The sequence below is a fragment of the Salvia hispanica genome, chromosome 6, assembly GCF_029641045.1.
Source record: "Salvia hispanica isolate PSC_SH4W2 chromosome 6, Shi_PSC_v1, whole genome shotgun sequence".
Taxonomy (NCBI): domain Eukaryota; kingdom Viridiplantae; phylum Streptophyta; class Magnoliopsida; order Lamiales; family Lamiaceae; genus Salvia; species Salvia hispanica.
The window spans coordinates 28,585,700-28,606,013 of NC_142697.1; the positions used below are offsets into that span (position 1 = coordinate 28,585,700).

General features: G+C 42.4%; 1 protein-coding gene and 1 pseudogene across 3 annotated transcripts; both read right to left on the minus strand.

Annotated features, from left to right (window-relative positions):
• Positions 1-429: 429 nt before the first annotated feature.
• LOC148923492 (protein ANTAGONIST OF LIKE HETEROCHROMATIN PROTEIN 1-like) lies at positions 430-1,764 on the minus strand (annotated as a pseudogene).
• Positions 1,679-3,817, minus strand: LOC125204448 (uncharacterized). Of its 3 annotated transcripts, none has more exons than XM_048103112.1 (2): positions 3,448-3,817; positions 1,679-3,254 (listed from the first exon to the last, which is right to left on the minus strand). In XM_048103112.1, exon 2 carries the CDS (start codon positions 3,240-3,242, stop codon positions 1,851-1,853), a length of 1,392 nt encoding a protein of 463 aa, XP_047959069.1. In that variant the 5' UTR covers positions 3,243-3,254; positions 3,448-3,817; the 3' UTR covers positions 1,679-1,850. The 3 variants fall into 3 exon arrangements, with proteins under 3 accessions (XP_047959069.1, XP_047959067.1, XP_047959066.1); XM_048103110.1 differs by having other exon boundaries at positions 3,430-3,817; XM_048103109.1 differs by having other exon boundaries at positions 3,416-3,817.
• Positions 3,818-20,314: the final 16,497 nt, after the last annotated feature.

Sequence of the window (20,314 nt, forward strand, 5' to 3'; positions counted from 1 at the left end):
TTCTTCATTGTCTTGATTCTCGACTCAATATGAGGTTTGGCCTTTAAACCCGAATTAGGTAATGAAACCTGTAAATTTTCCTCAATAAAAGTTAAATAGCCAGGTTTGAAACCATTATCAGCCTTATATGCTCCAATATTCACCATATCAAGAAGGGCCTCAACAAGTTTAGAATCTTGAAAATCATTCCATTTTCTTTTATTTCTACCTGGACCTCTTGCATCATGACACAGAGCATCCATTCTTTTCATGATGGTCATATAACAAACAAAATTATGCAATCAGTTATAAGGATAATAAGTAATCAATTGCAAGAAAAAAAAAGAAGCAATCAATTGCAAGGAAACAAAAAAGCAGTACAATGAACCAAAATACGTAATCAATTGAACAACAAGAAAATCAAAATGTAAAATCATTCATATGAACTTTCTACCGAACATGTGATCTCCAAGCATTAAACATGTTATTAGCAAGATTATTTCTAAAATTCGTCCATTCAACGGAAGGTTCAACTTAAGACACGAGTTCTCTATCTTCTCCACTATGATCTTCTTCTCCTTCAAGTAAGACATCATCTTCATTGTCCATTTCATATCCACCCATTTCATTCTTTATGAAATTATGAAGTAAACAGCATGCCAAGATGATCCGATTGTGAAACTTTGCTGGATAGAAAGATGGACTTCTAAGGATACCCCAACGGTTCTTTAATATGCCAAACATCCTTTCTATGACATTTCTAGCAGAGGAGTGCCTCATATTAAACAATTCTTTGGCAGTAGTAGGTTGGTGTCTGTCACTCCAATCATTTAAATGGTATCTTTGACCTCGAAATGGTGCAAGAAACCCTTCGCCATTTGTATATCCAGCATCCACCAAATAATATGAACCTTAACATTATATAGTCATGTCTTAGTTTTGATTAAACTTATGCAATATTTCTATTTTTATTAAATGTGATTATAATCTTACCACGAGGAACAACCAAACCATTTTCCCTTGTGATTGCATCCCTTAAAACTCTTCCTCCCGATAAAACATGGATAAATTGCATATCTTGAGAGCACACTCCTAATACATTGGTAGCGATCTCATTTTTTCGTGTTCGATATCTAGGTTTGTCAGCCTTAGGAACATGAATCTTGATATGGGTACCATCTAGAGCTCCTAAGCAACCCTACCATAAGACTAAAATAAGTATATTGATCTAAAATATTAACTAATGTTAAAAGTAAATGAAAATGCATACCTTAAACCATTTCCATTTCTCGTCAGTACAGCCATCACATATTGGTTCAGGTTTTTTGAGTAACTCTTCTTGAAGTACAATTATAGAGTTTATCACTTGTCTAAAAGTTCTACAAACTGTTTCCCAGCTCAAAATTATATTTTATGGTCCTCTGTTTTTGGTGATGAGCTAAGATATGCAAAGTAATAGCAACTTGTTCATCCACCAACATATTCTTGGTAAGGCGTACTATACCAGTGCCTTCAAGTCTTGAGCATAAACGTACAAATGTTTGCCTGTTCATCCTAGTGGTATTTTGGCATATTAGTTGCATAGATAATTTTATTCATATATTTCCTTTTCTCATAAAAGTTATGTTGATATCTAACTCTTAAACTAATCGACCTGACACGATTTTCTAGACGCTTGAAAACCACAATCCAAAACCAGTTAACTAATTGCAGTATGTTCAACCATAATGCATGAAGCAACATCGGATCATCAGATACATACATGTATCTGGAGATTATTAGCATAACGACAAGAAAAGGAAACGAAACAAAGCACACAACTTAAGAGAAAACAATAAAAGGTAATGGATGTTTGGGACACAAGTAGTAGCTCAGAGTGACTTGGTTTCTCTGACATGGAAGCTGAAGCTGTAATAGCTGACGCCGGTGTAAGTACCATCAACGTGATCGGTGTAAGAAATTTGGGCATCGTAGGAGCTCCTGTCTTCCTGAGTGTAAGAAAAAGGAATGTTGCAGGTGCCTCTTGTTCCCACATAATCAACCGTAACGCTAGACATGGCAGGCACAGGAACCATCGCAGTTCCTTTAACGGTGGTTGAAGTTGTTGTGGTCTCATCCCACTGAAACGCCCTATTTATCTCAAATCCTGCTGTAATCGATACACTTGCAATGAAGGGCACACTCGCTTCGATGGTGGTGCTGAAGCCAGCAGTCAACGATTGGCTTCGGCTGAAAGAATAAGATCTCTCGTCTGTGTATTCAACTTCGGCCTGCATGGAAGCCGCCAGAGGCTTGTCGTTGATGAGCACGGATGAGCCTGCCACATAAGGCACCTCGTTGAAAATCCGAGCATACTCCATCTGATACATCACATTGTAGATCTTTCGTTCCAGCACCCGCTCTTCCACTTTAAGTTTGGCGGCATCAGTTATAGTCGGAGTGTCTGCGCAGAGAAAATACTCATTCAACTTCGCAATATATTGCACGCGGCAGAAGTTATTATTGGTTGTACTGCGGAGCGCAATTGAATTTTCATCGATTTTGGAAGCCAGTAATTTATTCGTCTCGCCTTGTGCGTACATTACCACATATTCAGGTCCACCGGTCAATCCCGACAAGGAAAATCCATAAATTCCTCCAAACCAAGCAGGGGCTATTATTCGGACATGTCCGTCTGGCTTCATCTCCACTATGAAGATAGCTCTTTCGTCATTAGGATCTTCGGCCTTAAATAAAGGTGCCGTTGCTGTATCTGTACTGAAGAGGTACTTGCCATTATTCCCCTTAAATGCCACCTTGCTCGGCAATTTAAGTATTGTATTCCAGTCCACAAAAGTTAGGTAACTTTTGTCATCATTGCCGGCTTTCTCATCCACGTAAAACCTCATGCTCGATGCATCCATTAACACGCGACCTCCACTCTGGACGTGCCTGAAGTAAAACACCCCGGCATCATCAACCTTGACGGGCTCAAACAAGGTGCAGGAGGGCTTTGAGACGTCCTCTTCCGCCTGGTTGGATTCAGCAATGATGAATTTGTCGTTTTCTTTGCGGCGCCAGTATCTGTTGAAATAGCCGAATTTGAGGTTGACATATTTGGCATTGGTGATAGAACGCTCCACATCAATCTTGACGAGCGTGCTGAATATGTCCTCTTCTCCCAAAACTACCGATGCGCCATCAGCCTTGAAGTAAGCATGGCCTTTACGTCCGTACACTTTCGATTTGATCACGATCACCCTTGGAAGAGAGATTGTTGCCATGTTTCTTCCACCCTGAAAATTAAATGAGAAACTGTATAAATTTGTTGTGATAAAAACTAGTAACACCAGTTTTTGATGAGAGACATGCTCAAGCCTGCAGCCATTATATTGTTAACAATCAATAATCTAAAATGAACATGATTTTAATTAACGATTTTATGAGGCAGGGTTACCAAAATTGCACTACCAACAACAACAAATTTACCGACGGAAAATTCCGTGGGTAATTCAAAATTTCCTGTTGGTAAACTGCTTTATCGACATATTTGTCCGTCAGTAATGCGCACGTCGGTAATTTGTTATTAGTTATGGCCAACAGAAAATCCGTTGGTAACACCGATATCCGTCAATAGTTACCGACAGATGGTCAGCCATCGGTAATTCCGCAGAGGAAGAGAGAATAAAGTAAGAGAGAAGATAAAGTAGGAGAGATGAGAGGATAAAGTAGGTGAGAGGAGTGAGTTGATTGTTGCCAAAAAAGGAAACTGTCTCACTTAGGTTGAGACGTACAAAAAAGGAATACGTCTCACTTAGGCTGAGACGGAGAGATATACTAAATAAAATCAGATAGTGAGTCAAAAATATGTGGTATTTTCTAAGTAAGGAAGGTGTCTATTTATAGATCCAGTTTAAAGAGTTAACATTGTGGTATTTCTAGCTCTTTGTTCAATAGTTTGTGGGCGTGGGACCATACATTTATTTAAGAGTGAATTCTACGCAAACCCATTTAAATTCTAGGGTTGATATAATCAATACCTATTGTTTTATGGATTAAGAATATAAAGTATTGACACGAGATTGTTTAAAAGACAAAATACAATGATACTACCTCCGTATAGTATTAGCATTCTCATTGAATCTGATTTGAATCTCTCACGTGATTTAAGAAATGTTAAGAAATTTTTTTAAAAAAATGTAAATGAAATAAAATACTAACTGTTAAGATATTAGTTTTAAAGAAATTTTGAATATATAAAGTTAGCATAAACTGAGACCTAATATTAATTATAGTGAAATTTAATTGATAACTCTATCGACAGACGAACCGAAAGTAAAAAAGATACTTCTACTGCTAGACAGAGGAATACTCTTATTTTTCAATGTTGGGGTGAGGGCCATGGGTACTAGAAAAACTTTAAAATTTTCTAGGAGTATTTTAGTAATATAAAGTTACTAAAGCTATGGAGTAATTCATTCACTATAAAAAAAAATTCATTTAAAAACACAAAAATTGAGACGAAATTACAAGCGTTTGGAAAATTTTAATAATAACCATAATTTAGGACACAAAAGGAAGCGTCTCTAAGTTGAAATCCCCTAATTTTAGTTAGGACACTAACAATAAGGACCTTTTATGAAGCGTTGGTGATATAATTAGACACAAATTAGCATCCTTAATTAATAGCATTAAAAGTGTCATAATCTAATTTTTTTTTGTATTGATTTTCATAAGTTTTGTAATTCTTTAAATTTGAGAACTTGAAATTTGATTCATATCGGAGCTTTAATCTGGGATACCATACATGAAATATTAGCTCAACAACAATATAAAATCAACATAAATATGTGCAAGTTTTCAATAATATAACAAGGAAAAGAGGTTTTTCATTATATAAAACATACATTAATTTACTAAAATTCATTCACTACATATGGATGTACTCCATATTTTATTTTAAACGCACTAGCAACCATATTACATTGTACTAATTATTTCATAATTACAATTACATGATGGATCTCGTAAACATGCTCTTTCACGTGGTAATGGTATCTATCATTACATACGACAAACCTAGATAACTGGTCTTAATTATGGAAGCTAATAATTGTATTTATCGTAATTAATCAATTAAAATGTGATGTGGCTTTTCATCTCCACCTTATCGTAGTCGTTAGTGAAAACGCATCTCTCTGAACTTTGTTGAGTTTTTTAATTGATTTTGGTTTATTCTTCTATAATGTCTATCGGCCTGAAAAATTGATAATCATAATTTATCCTCTTTAGGGCTTAAAAACAAATGATTACCGGTTTACATCGCATTCCTTTGGATTAAAAAACAAAAAGTTGTTTTGTCATCTTACGGCGGTAGTTCATACAATAGAAAGAAACTAGAGCAACAATTGTTATTTATTTATTTGCTTCTTGTATAGATGCTGTGGTTTATCCGATTTAAAATTTTAAAAGGTTAAATATATGTTAATCTAATTATATTAGCAACTGGACCACAAGTGCAACCCAAAGTTTGGACCACCATAAAGTTATTTATTTGAAATGATTCACCAACGTGTCATACATATTGCTTGTCGAATAACATGAAAAAAATTGAAAATTATGTGAAACAATAAAATCGTAAATGGTCAAGTTGAGGAGAACTTCACCAAGACGAGATACAACCCGATGGTGCCCTCTATTTGAGAGCATCGTCTCCAAAATTAAAACGATAATGCCTTGTATGCAACAACACCGCAGTCTGTACGAGCTCCAATGAACTTCAAGAGGTGAGCACATAGATTTAACAATGAAAGCAAGTAAAGCGGCTTTCATATAGTTATAGTTATGCAGTATGTAGAATGCATTCCATGATTACTAAATTTATAAGTCAGATCTACTGTAGATGGAGCTTGCTAGAGTTAAAACTATATTTCATTTTCAATGTAAACAATTCATAAGAAATTGTTTGACTTTGTAAAAAAAAGTAAAAGGAGAAAATGTAACATCCTGAATTTCCGAACCCTAATTTTAGAGCCCTAAAATTTATTATTGATGACGTGGGAGATGTGAATTATTTGATAAACGAATTTAGTGCATGAGTTTCTTTGACCGAGAAGTTTGAAAAGTCAAAATTTGTTGACTACGTGATGTGGCATGTGATTTATTAAATTATGAGGTGAATTATTTGTTTAAGGGTGAGTTATAATATTAGGGAAAATTTCCATAAATACTAGCCACCTAAATATTGAGATTTTCGAACCCTTGGACTTTTGGAGAAGAAATTCTATTTTTCCGGATTTAATTTAGTTCTTGGGATATTTATCCAAATTAAATCCAAAACCCAATTATTCCTTATTTTTAATGAGAAAAATCTAGCCCCTTATTTTCCTAGGTAATTTTCGAAAATCACCTATGTTGGGAAGGAAAAATTATTTTGCTTGTTTAATTGATTCCTTGTTTGATTTCCTTCCATACCTAGAATTTAAATATTCTACCAAATCTTTCCATACTTCAAGAGACCTTGTCATATCTCATTTTAGTTAATATTAAAAATCCATGCCTTATTTAAAAGGCTACTACACGCCTATTTCCCTTCCTCCAATGGGAGAATTTTTATTTTATTTTGCTCCGCGATATTTTATTCTACTCCGTAAAATATACCAAAACAAAATCTTGGCTAATTGGGAACCATATATTTCGAAATTTACATGCCTTGACACCCTAGTCTATTTTTGTTAATTCTTCTTCCCTACTTCACAATATTTATTTATTTTATTGTGTAGAATAAAATCTTACCAAATATTCTATTCTATTTACCTAAAGATCTTATTGAGCACTATAAATAAGAGGAACCCCTAACCCTAGCCCCCATAATTTTCGCCCCCTCCCTTCTCCACTCTCTCTCAATTTTCTTCTACTTTGCTTCAATAATCCTTCAACCTTTGAGAAGAATTGGAGTTTGAGCCTCAAGATTTTTGAAGAACCAAGTCTTTACTTCGTTTCTACCGTTCGTTTTTCTCAAAAAGGTATCCTCATATTAATCTTCTTCTTTCTACTCGATTCCTCTTCTTTCTAACCGATTAATCGGTATTCTTGAACCCTCATGCATCTTGTTGAGTGAAAGTGGGGTAAAGGGGATATGGAAATATGTATGCATGAGTGTGGCGTGTGTGTGTGTGGCGTGGCGTGTGTGTGAGTGGCGTGCGTGTGTGTGAGTGTGTGTGTTGTGTTTGTGTGGTGTGTGTATGATGGCAATATACTCTTGTATGACACATGTTGATATTAGATCTAGAGTTGAGATGCGAATGAAACTTACGCGATGAACATGACCTTGATTGATTAATGATGCTAAAATAGATCGGTGGGAAAAGGGAAAAGCGTTGAGACATGCATGAGTTAGGAGTTTGTATTAAATCTGATTTGTGATATGTGCCTATGTGATAAAAACAGGTGAAACCTCAGTTGCAAAGCTGGATAGCAAGGGAAAGAACTTACTTGAAACCTAAGCAGTCGAGGTGGGCTTTACTCTTAAAGTCTTTTACGTGCAAATCTATGAATGTAGAGAAATAAAGGTGGTTTAACTGTTATGGCATGCCTATGTCTGTTTTGTTGTGATATTGTGCGCCTTATGCCCAGTTTGAGAGTTCGCTCCATTGGGCTATAGGGCTATGGATATGATTAAACGAATTCGGGTCTGAGTACGGGCCGCAAACCCTACCAGGCTGTGTACACGAGGGGATCGGGAGCCGTCCTTGCTAGTCGGCCGGTCTCGTGGGCGAAAAGTGTGGCACACTTTCGTCGCACCATGGACAGATTGTGATTGTGATTGTGGAAATTTATGAGAAAAGTGGGGAGTTGTTTGACTGGCCAGTCTATGGAAAATATATTTTGTGATACTCGTGATATTCTATTATAACTGCTTAAAACTTGAGTTCACTTGGTAAGGGTGGCATAACCTATAAAACGTTTTGGCAACGAGTTCACTAAGTATTTCAAAATACTCACCCCTGCATGTGTTTTCCTTATGTGCAGGTTGAACGATGACGAGCGGTGGCGGGTGTTGAGCATGATAACTAATTAAGATGGATGTTTTGAACTTCAAGCGTAGTTGTGTCTTCATACATAGCTGCTCTTTCTCTTGGTCGTTTCCGCTGAAATTATTTTGAAACACTTTGATTTATTTTGGATATTTTGCAATCTCCTTTCGGTTTAGAGGCCTTAGACTATCGTGTGGTTTTTATCCTGGAAACTATGTCATACTCTTGAGAGATTTGATCGTAATTTACGATACCTTCCTTTTTCTTATTTAAGCTTCTAGGTTAAGTTATTGTTTTAATGCTCTGATAGTTCCTTTAAAGTTTTGGTCAAAACTCTTTAAATGAAAACCCTAGCCTATGTCGAACTCTTAAAGTCCGTTTTGGTAGCAGTCGTCGCATTTATTGTACCCTAGGAAGGCGGGCTGTTACAGTTGGTATCAGAGCCTCAGTTCTTTCTGCTCTGGACCCAAGAGTCTTTTCAAAAATCTAAGTTGTCCTTGTAATCACTTTCTAATGAACTGAATATGGAAGGCTCAACACCGCAACTCGTCTCGTTCAACCACGAAGAAAAAGGTACAGAATATTTCTATGATTGAAACTTTATGCTCTTAGAAATTTCGGTGGAAAGTGTTATTTTTGTGAAAAGCATGCCATAAGTGTTGGAAATATTGTGAATGTGAAGCGATGCTTCCCGAATGATGATCTGTCGAATGTGTATGAGAACTTGTGAAAATTGTGAAATGCGAATGTGATTACGTGAGATTATGTTGAAATGTTGCGATGCTTGGACCTGGACCTTTTGGAACCTAGCATGACTTAGCTATACGATCACAGCGCTTGTACCAACAATAGAAACATGGAATGACTAGTATAAGGCAATTAGTGTGTATGGAACTCGACGGATTGTGAGAGGAAACGCGCGAATAGCTGCCTTAGGAGCGAGAACGCCCGACGATACTATCTTCGTACCGCCATCTTTTGCTTTTACGCATAACTATCCTTTTTCGCAGCACCACTTGGAACCATACACACTTGTTATTCTTTTTACCCTTTGTGGCGGTGCTGACTTGTTCCTTTTCCCCTTTATGTAGATGGTTCAACCCTATCACACCCTTATGCGTCGCCGTTATGCCAAGAATAGGAACTTTCTGGTGGAACGCTATAGAGAGCTGGAATGGGACGGAAAGCAGTTCCTCCTGAACTTCGTCACCGATTTCTACGGTCACTGGCTGGAAGCTTACGCGTATGGAACTACCCATCACGAGGGAATCATGCGACTTATACATATACTACCTTCCCCTTGGAGCAAGTGGACCGCTCAAGCCTCAGTATCCTACACCTGGTTTAGCCCGCCCAAATATACGCCTTGAGGAGACTTCGTCGGCCTAATAGGAGTCTTACTTCCGGCCATGTCTGCCGCCATTGACGGACCTCCACTCCATCCGCCAACGCAAAAGTACTCGCCATAAGCAGCGCGCCGAATGAAGTATCGCGATGATGAGGAGCCGCACGTCGCTCGCGTTCCCCAAAGGAGGACACTTAGGATGCGTATTTCGGCCCCTCGAAGGATCATAAGAGAGGCTGAAGAGATGCTTACCTCGATTCCTTCGCCCCTAAGAAACGGGAAGAGAGACGAGGAGATGGGACCCGCAGAGAAGGGAGAGAGCTCGAACGAGGAAAGTGTTGGAGAGTCGGAAGAACCGGAAGAGGACGAGGGCGGAGATGTCTAGTGCTCGAGTAGCGATTTTGTTTTCCTTTCCCCATGTTTTGAATTCTAGAACCTCTATTTACGTTGTCATTTTCTTTCGCAATTGTTTTGCTCCTTTTTCGTTCATTGTACTAAGACCTTTTTGAGACCACTTTTGAGATTTAATGGGGAATTCGCACCTTTTTATTTTATTATCTTGCAATGAGCCGTCTTCACTCTTTTCTATCCTTATTGCGTGAATATACTTGTTCGTTCTATTTTCTTCCAAGTGTTTTCCATCTTGTGGTGCAACTTTATTATGTTTTCTCTTGCGCAACTGTTTTCCCTACAACTGCTATTGTGTGGCCTTTCCTTGGACCCTACCTGTAGAAGGTGTTAAACTTTTCTTTCAAATTTACCACATCGCTATTTTGGGTTTGAATAAGTGCGCTAACAACTCGAGTGAAAATGAATCAGAATGCAGCCTAGACGCAACGTAAGACGTGCGAACGAGGAACCTTCTTCCCAGGCTTCGGAAGAAGAAAGCGTGACGCAACCAAGGCCGCCACCACCACCTCCACGGGTAGATAGGGAAGTCGTGAAGCTATTCCTTGACCAAAAGCCTCCTACCTTCGACGGGATGGGTGAACCCGCAAAGGCTGAAACTTGGGTACGCGCTTTGGAGCGCATCTTCAGAACCTTGGCAGGCAACGACAAGGAGAAGATGATTTGTGTGACACATCAACTGACCGGGTCCGCCGACTTTTGGTGGGATACTAAGTTAAAGACCATGTCCCAGGATCGGGTGGACGGGATGACATGGGAGGACTTCAAGACCGAAGTCAATGATAAGTACATACCCAAAAGCTACCGCAAGGCAAAAGCAGCCGAGTTTCACAACCTCACTCAGGGATGCCTGTCCGTGACCGAATACGACCGCGCGCTTTGTGACATGACCCGCTATTCACCGGAACAGACAGATACTGACGAGAAGCTGGCCGATAAGTTTCATGAGGGCCTAAGGCACGAGATTAGGATGGCATTGGCAGTCCGTGGGACCCTTACGTACGCCGAGGCACTGGCCCTCGCATTGGATGTTGAGGCAGCGATGCCCAAGGAGAGGAGAGCGGGGAACACTACGCTGGCACTACCCCCGCCACGCCCTAACCATGATAAGAGGAGGTGGGATGAGAGTAGGACTCACTACGACAAGAAGCGATACCGCCCCACCCAGAACTGACCGCTGTACGGAGGAGGGCAGACTTCGTTCAACCCAAGGAGCGACCCCCGGGCCAGGCCACCCCAGTGTAACGTTTGCACCAAGTACCATTTTGGGGAGTGTAGAGGGCCGAACCCGACTAGGTGCTTCAACTGTGGAGATAACGGGCATTTCTCGAGGGAGTGTCCGAGCAAGAATATGGGAACCGGGTCGAGGCAGAACCATCAGGGTTTCCGTCAGCAGCCAAGGACGCCACCAACGGGCTCGGGAGCGAACCGGGATCAACCTCAGCGGCAGCAGCCTGTTCGCCCAAGACTTCCCGCCCCGGCTAGAGCGTACGCCAGGAGTCAGAAGCAGCCCAGGATTGAGCAAGGAAACCACGAGAGTGGAAATTTGGCAGGTATAGGCGAAATCCTCGATACCCCTATTGTTGTGCTTTTTGACACGGGCGCATAGCATTCGTTCATATCTGAGTTGTGTGTGCATACCTTGAACTTGCCTGTTAGGAAATCTGAACATAGGATGATGGTGTCCTCACCAGTAGGAGGGATAGTAGAGATCTCCCGATTTTGCTCGAACGTAGAAATCGTACTAGGAGAACTTAAGATAGTTGCTTACGATCTGCGAGTTATGGCGATGAGAGATGTCGACGTAATCTTAGGAATGGACTGGTTAACCGCGAACTTTGCGACGATTCGTTGTAAGGAGCGACAGATATCCCTATAAGCTCCGGGTATGGAACTCATCGTGTACCACAGATGAACCGGCGAACCGCCATAATCTCCGCGTTACAAGCCACCGCCATGTTGAAGAAAGGACGCCCGACCTACCTTGTCTATCTCCACGGAGAAGAGAAAGAGGAAAGGAGCTCAAAGACGTTGCCGTCGTACGAGATTTTCCAGAAATTTTTCCCGAGGTGTTACCGGGACCGCCGCCGGATAGGCAGTTAGAATTTACGATCGACCTTGAACCTGGAGCCGCACCCGTATCCAAGGCACCGTACCGAATGGCGCCTAAGGAATTGGAGGAACTAAAGATACAGCTACAAGAGCGCATGGACTTAGGTTTCATTAGGCCCAGTGTTTCGCTATGGGGCGCACCGGTGCTCTTCGTTAAGAAGAAAGACGGGTCAATGAGAATGTGTATCGACTATAGAGAGTTGAACAAACTGACCCTCAAGAATAAGTATCCGCTGCCGAGGATAGACGACCTGTTCGATCAACTCCGAGGAGCCGGCGTGTTTTCTAAGATGGATCAGAAGTCTTGATACCACCAGCTGAAAGTGCGAAAGGAGGATATACCTAAGACCGCATTCCGTACCAGATATGGTCACTGTGAGTTCGTCGTGATGCCGTTCGGTCGGACGAATGCCCCAGCAGTGTTTATGGACCTGATGAACCGAGTTTTCCACCCATACCTAGATACGTTCATCCTAGTGTTCATAGATGACATTTTAGTCTACTCGAAGGACGAGAAGGAGCACGCGGAGCACCTACGAATCGCGCTGGAGACGTTGAGGATGGAAAAACTATACGCCAAATTTAGCAAGTGTGAATTCTGGCTGAGAGAAGTGAACTTTTTAGGACACATCGTGTCAGCAGAAGGAATTCGAGTGGACCCCGCCAAGGTTGAGGCGGTACAACAATGGAAGTCGCCATCGACACCGAACGAGATTCGGAGTTTCCTGGGCTTGGCAGGATACTACCGAAGGTTCATAGAAGGGTTCTCCAAGATAGCGAGACCGGTGACCCAACAGCTCAAGAAAGGAATCAAGGTGAACTGGACGCCGGAGTGTGAAGCGAGTTTCCAACTCTTGAAGGAAAAGTTGACCACCGCACCAGTATTAGCTGTGCCAGAGCTTGGGGTGAACTACGTAGTTTACACCGACGCCTCGAAGGTCGGATTAGGATGCGTGTTGATGCAGAATAACAAGGTGATCGTCTACGCGTCACGACAATTGAAACCGCATGAGTTGAACTACCCCACCCACGATTTAGAGTTAGCCGCAGTAGTGCATGCCCTATAGATTTGGAGGCACCATCTCTACGGAGTTAGGTGTGAAATCTTTACGAACCATAAGAGTTTGAAGTATTTCTTCGAGCAGAAGGATCTGAACATGCGACAACGAAGGTGGCTCGAGCTGGTGAAGGATTGCGATTGTGGCATCAACTACCACCCTGGCAAGGCAAACGTAGTGGCAGATGCTTTAAGCCGTAGAGACCACTCGCAACTCGCTGCTTTTCTTACAGAATAGGAAATTTTAGTACGGGAGTTGAGTAAGTTGCGAATAGAAGTAGTAAGGACACCCGAAACCGTGAAGGGCCGAATCGTCGCGTTAGTAGTAAAGCCTAATCTAAGGACGAGGATCGTTGCAGCACAACGGATGGATGCGAGATTGGAGGAGATTCGAGTTGAAGTAAGAACCGGTGAATCCGGAAGTTTTAGCGAGGCTTCCGACAACGCTCTCACCTTTGAAGGGAGATTGTGCGTGCCAAACGACGAGGGACTCAGGAACGAGATCATGAGCGAAGCCCACGAAACCCCATACACTGCTCACCCTGGGAGCACGAAGATGTACCAGGATCTGAAGAAGTCTTTTTGGTGGAACGGCATGAAGAGGGATGTCGCAGCTTTTGTAGAGCGCTGCTTAGCCTGCCAACAGGTGAAAGCCTTACACCAACGACCGTACGGGAAGTTACAACCGCTTGAGATACCCGAGTGGAAATGGGAGCACATCGCCATGGACTTCGTAACGGCGTTGCCGAGGACCCTAAAAGGGAAAACCGCGATCTGGGTGATCATAGATCGACTTACCAAAAGTGCGCACTTCATACAAGAGATCGTACGATTACATGGAGTCCCGGTGATGATTACGTCCGATCGTGACCCGAAGTTCACCTCGAAGTTTTGGACTAGTCTGCAGCGCGAGCTTGGAACCCGACTAAACTTTAGCACGGCTTTTCATCCACAGTCCGATGGACAATCTGAAAGAACGATACAAACGCAAGAGGACATGCTAAGGGCCGTGGTGCTCGACCGAGGCGGAAGTTGGGAGACCGCACTCCCTCTGATCGAGTTCGCTTACAACAACAGCTTCCAAGCAACGATCGGCATGGCGCCGTATGAAGCACTTTATGGAAGAAAGTGTAGATCTCCGCTCTATTGGGATGAAGTTGGCGAACGAAGGGCACTTGGACTCGATGCAGTCGAAGAGATGGTCGAAATCGTTCGATAGATCCGCGCAAGGATGAAGGAAGCCCAGGACAGACAAAAGTCGTACGCCGACATCCGATGGACGGACTTACAGTTCCACGTTGGCGATAAAGTTTTCCTCAAGGTATCCCCGTCGAAAGGGATAACGCGTTTTGGGGTTAAAAGGGAAACTGATACCACGTTTTATTGGGCCGTACGAGATTCTTGAAGGAGTAGGACCTGTAGCTTATCGTTTAGCGCTGCCGCCCAGCCTTGGGAAAGTGCACAACGTCTTTCATGTGTCGCAGTTGCGGAAATACATGTTCGATCCGAAGCATGTGATTCGCTACGAGGAAGTTGTCGTAAACCCGGATCTGAGCTACGAGGAGCAACCTCAGATGATCTTGGATCGAAAGGTCCAAACCTCGAGAAATAAATCCACTGCCTTCGTGAAAATACAATGGAGAAACCACGGGCCCGAGGAAGCCACGTGGGAGCTTGAGGATAAGATGATGGAACTATACCCGAAACTCTTTCCATAAAGGTACCAAATTTCGGGATGAAATTTCTTTTAAGAGTGGTAGGATGTAACATCCCGAATTTCCGAACCCTAATTTTAGAGCCCTAAAATTTATTATTGATGACGTGGGAGATGTGAATTATTTGATAAACGAATTTAGTGCATGAGTTTCTTTAACCGAGAAGTTTGAAAAGTCAAAATTTGTTGACTATGTGATGTGTGGCATGTGATTTATTAAATTATGAGGTAAATTATTTGTTTAAGGGTGAGTGAGAATATTAGGGAAAATTTCCATAAATACTAGCCACCTAAATATTGAGATTTTCGAACCCTTGGACTTTTGGAGAAGAAAATCTATTTTTCCGGATTTAATTTAATTCTTGGGATATTTGTCCAAATTAAATCAAAAACCCAATTATTCCTTATTTTTATTGAGAAACATCGAGCCCCATATTTTCCTAGGTGATTTTCGAAAATCACCTATGTTGGGAAGGAAATATTATTTTGCTTGTTTAATTGATTCCTTGTTTGATTTCCTTCCATACCTAGAATTTAAATATTCTACCAAATCTTTCCATACTTCAAGAGACCTTGTCATATCTCATTTTAGTTAATATTAAAAATCCATGCCTTATTTAAAAGGCTACTACACCCCTATTTCCCTTCCTCCATTGGGAGAATTTTTATTTTATTTTGCTCCGCGATATTTTATTCTACTCCGTAAAATATACCAAAACAAAATCTTGGCTAATTTGGAACCATATATTTCGAAATTTACATACCTTGACACCCTAGTCTATTTTTGTTAATTCTTCTTCCCTACTTCACAATATTTATTTATTTTATTGTGTAGAATAAAATCTTACCAAATATTCTATTCTATTTACCTAAAGATCTTATTGAGCACTATAAATAAGAGGAACCCCTAACCCTAGCCCCCATAATTTTTGCCCCCCTCCCTTCTCCACTCTCTCTCAATTTTCTTCTATTTTGCTTCAATAATCCTTCAACCTTTGAGAAGAATTGGAGTTTGAGCCTCAAGATTTTTGAAGAACCAAGTCTTTAATTCGTTTCTACCGTTCGTTTTTTTCAAAAAGGTATCCTCATATTAATCTTCTTCTTTCTACTCGATTCCTCTTTTTTCTAACCGATTAATCGGTATTCTTGAACCCTCATGCATCTTGTTGAGTGAAAGTGGGGTAAAGGGGATATGGAAATATGTATGCATGAGTGTGGCGTGTGTGTGTGTGGCGTGGCGTGGCGTGTGTGTGAGTGGCGTGCGTGTGTGTGAGTGTGTGTGTTGTGTTTGTGCGGTGTGTGTATGATGGCAATATACTCTTGTATGACACATGTTGATATTAGATCTAGAGTTGAGATGCGAATGAAACATACGCGATGAACATGACCTTGATTGATTAATGATGCTAAAATAGATCGGTGGGAAAAGGGAAAAGCGTTGAGACATGCATGAGTTAGGAGTTTGTATTAAATCTGATTTGTGATATGTGCCTATGTGATTAAACAGGTGAAACCTGAGTTGCAAAGCCGGATAGCAAGGGAAAGAACTTACTTGAAACCTAAGCAGTCGAGGTGGGCTTTACTCTTAAACTCTTTTATGTGCAAATCTATGAATGTAGAGAAATAAAGGTGGTTTAACTGTTATGGCATGCCTATGTCTGTTTTGTTGTGATATTGTGTGCCTTATGCCCAGTTTGAGAGTTCGCTCCATTGGGCTATAGGGCTATGTATATGATTAAACGAATTCGGGTCTGAGTACGGGCCGCAAACCCTACCAGGCTGTGTACACGAGGGGATCGGGAGCCGTCCTTGCTAGTCGGCCGGTCTCGTGGGCGAAAAGTGTGGCCACACTTTCGTCGCACCATGGAAAGATTGTGATTGTGATTGTGGAAATTTATGAGAAAAGTGGGGAGTTGTTTGACTGGCCAGTCTATGGAAAATATATTTTGTGATACTCGTGATATTCTATTATAACTGCTTAAAACTTGAGTTCACTTGGTAAGGGTGGCATAACCTATAAAACGTTTTGGCAACGAGTTCACTAAGTATTTCAAAATACTCACCCCTGCATGTGTTTTCCTTATGTGCAGGTTGAACGATGACGAGCGGTGGCGGGTGTTGAGCATGATAACTAATTAAGATGGATGTTTTGAACTTCAAGCGTAGTTGTGTCTTCATACATAGCTGCTCTTTCTCTTGGTCGTTTCCGCTGAAATTATTTTGAAACACTTTGATTTATTTTGGATATTTTGAAATCTCCTTTCGGTTTAGAGGCCTTAGACTATCGTGTGGTTTTTATCCTGGAAACTATGTCATACTCTTGAGAGATTTGATCGTAATTTACGATACCTTCCTTTTTCTTATTTAAGCTTCTAGGTTAAGTTGTTGTTTTAATGCTCTGATAGTTCCTTTAAAGTTTTGGTCAAAACTCTTTAAATGAAAACCCTAGCCTATGTCGAACTCTTAAAGTCCGTTTTGGTAGCAGTCGTCGCATTTATTGTACCCTAGGAAGGCGGGCTGTTACAGTTGGTATCAGAGCCTCAGTTCTTTCTGCTCTGGACCCAAGAGTCTTTTCAAAAATCTAAGTTGTCCTTGTAATCACTTTCTAATGAACTGAATGTGGAAGGCTCAACACCGCAACTCGTCTCGTTCAACCACGAAGAAAGAGGTACAGAATATTTCTATGATTGAAACTTTATGCTCTTAGAAATTTCGGTGGAAAGTGTTATTTTTGTGAAAAGCATGCCATAAGTGTTGGAAATATTGTGAATGTGAAGCGATGCTTCCCGAATGATGATCTGTCGAATGTGTATGAGAACTTGTGAAAATTGTGAAATGCGAATGTGATTACGTGAGATTATGTCGAAATGTTGCGATGCTTAGACCTGGACCTTTTGGAACCTAGCATGACTTAGCTATACGATCACAGCGCTTGTACCAACAATAGAAACATGGAATGACTAGTATAAGGCAATTAGTGTATGTGGAACTCGACGGATTGTGAGAGGAAACGCGCGAATAGCTGCCTTAGGAGAGAGAACGCCCGACGATACTATCTTCGTACCGCCATCTTTTGCTTTTACGCATAAGTATCCTTTTTCGCAGCACCACTTGGAACCATACACACTTGTTATTCTTTTTACCCTTTGTGGCGGTGCTGACTTGTTCCTTTTCCCCTTTATGTAGATGGTTCAACCCTATCACACCCTTATGCGTCGCCGTTATGCCAAGAATAGGAACTTTCTGGTGGAACGCTATAGAGAGCTGGAATGGGACGGAAAGCAGTTCCTCCTGAACTTCGTCACCGATTTCTACGGTCACTGGCTGGAAGCTTACGCGTATGGAACTACCCATCACGAGGGAATCATGCGACTTATACATATACTACCTTCCCCTTGGAGCAAGTGGACCGCTCAAGCCTCAGTATCCTACACCTGGTTTAGCCCGCCCAAATATACGCCTTGAGGAGACTTCGTCGGCCTAATAGGAGTCTTACTTCCGGCCATGTCTGCCGCCGTTGACGGACCTCCACTCCATCCGCCAACGCAAAAGTACTCGCCATAGCAGCGCGTCGAATGAAGTATCGCGATGATGAGGAGCCGCACGTCGCTCGCGTTCCCCAAAGGAGGACACTTAGGATGCGTATTTCGGCCCCTCGAAGGATCATAAGAGAGGCTGAAGAGATGCTTACCTCGATTCCTTCGCCCCTAAGAAACGGGAAGAGAGACGAGGAGATGGGACCCGCAGAGAAGGGAGAGAGCTCGAACGAGGAAAGTGTTGGAGAGTCGGAAGAACCGGAAGAGGACGAGGGCGGAGATGTCTAGTGCTCGAGTAGCGATTTTGTTTTCCTTTCCCCATGTTTTGAATTCTAGAACCTCTATTTACGTTGTCATTTTCTTTCGCAATTGTTTTGCTCCTTTTTCGTTCATTGTACTAAGACCTTTTTGAGACCACTTTTGAGATTTAATGGGGAATTCGCACCTTTATCTTGCAATGAGCCGTCTTCACTCTTTTCTATCCTTATTGCGTGAATATACTTGTTCGTTCTATTTTCTTCCAAGTGTTTTCCATCTTGTGGTGCAACTTTATTATGTTTTCTCTTGCGCAACTGTTTTCCCTACAACTGCTATTGTGTGGCCTTTCCTTGGACCCTACCTGTAGAAGGTGTTAAACTTTTCTTTCAAATTTACCACATCGCTATTTTGGGTTTGAATAAGTGCGCTAACAACTCGAGTGAAAATGAATCAGAATGCAGCCTAGACGCAACGTAAGACGTGCGAACGAGGAACCTTCTTCCCAGGCTTCGGAAGAAGAAAGCGTGACGCAACCAAGGCCGCCACCACCACCTCCACGGGTAGATAGGGAAGTCGTGAAGCTATTCCTTGACCAAAAGCCTCCTACCTTCGACGGGATGGGTGAACCCGCAAAGGCTGAAACTTGGGTACGCGCTTTGGAGCGCATCTTCAGAACCTTGGTGTGCAACGACAAGGAGAAGATGATTTGTGTGACACATCAACTGACCGGGTCCGCCGACTTTTGGTGGGATACTAAGTTAAAGACCATGTCCCAGGATCGGGTGGACGGGATGACATGGGAGGACTTCAAGACCGAAGTCAATGACAAGTACATACCCAAAAGCTACCGCAAGGCAAAAGCAGCCGAGTTTCACAACCTCACTCAGGGACGCCTGTCCGTGACCGAATACGACCGCGCGCTTTGTGACATGACCCGCTATGCACCGGAACAGACTGATACTGACGAGAAGCTGGCCGATAAGTTTCATGAGGGCCTAAGGCACGAGATTAGGATGGCATTGGCAGTCCGTGGGACCCTTACGTACGCCGAGGCACTGGCCCTCGCATTGGATGTTGAGGCAGCGATGCCCAAGGAGAGGAGAGCGGGGAACACTACGCTGGCACTACCCCCGCCACGCCCTAACCATGATAAGAGGAGGTGGGATGAGAGTAGGACTCACTACGACAAGAAGCGATACCGCCCCACCCAGAACTGACCGCTGTACGGAGGAGGGCAGACTTCGTTCAACCCAAGGAGCGACCCCCGGGCCAGGCCACCCCAGTGTAACGTTTGCACCAAGTACCATTTTGGGGAGTGTAGAGGGCCGAACCCGACTAGGTGCTTCAACTGTGGAGATAACGGGCATTTCTCGAGGGAGTGTCCGAGCAAGAATATGGGAACCGGGTCGAGGCAGAACCATCAGGGTTTCCGTCAGCAGCCAAGGACGCCACCAACGGGCTCGGGAGCGAACCGGGATCAACCTCAGCGGCAGCAGCCTGTTCGCCCAAGACTTCCCGCCCCGGCTAGAGCGTACGCCAGGAGTCAGAAGCAGCCCAGGATTGAGCAAGGAAACCACGAGAGTGGAAATTTGGCAGGTATAGGCGAAATCCTCGATACCCCTATTGTTGTGCTTTTTGACACGGGCGCATTGCATTCGTTCATATCTGAGTTGTGTGTGCATACCTTGAACTTGCCTGTTAGGAAATCTGAACATAGGATGATGGTGTCCTCACCAGTAGGAGGGATAGTAGAGATCTCCCGATTTTGCTCGAACGTAGAAATCGTACTAGGAGAACTTAAGATAGTTGCTTACGATCTGCGAGTTATGGCGATGAGAGATGTCGACGTAATCTTAGGAATGGACTGGTTAACCGCGAACTTTGCGACGG

What these genes read in the sequence shown, in the direction of transcription:
- LOC125204448 (XM_048103112.1), bottom strand. Translation starts at nt 3,242, where the DNA reads ATGGCAACAATCTCTCTTCCAAGGGTGATCGTGATCAAATCGAAAGTG.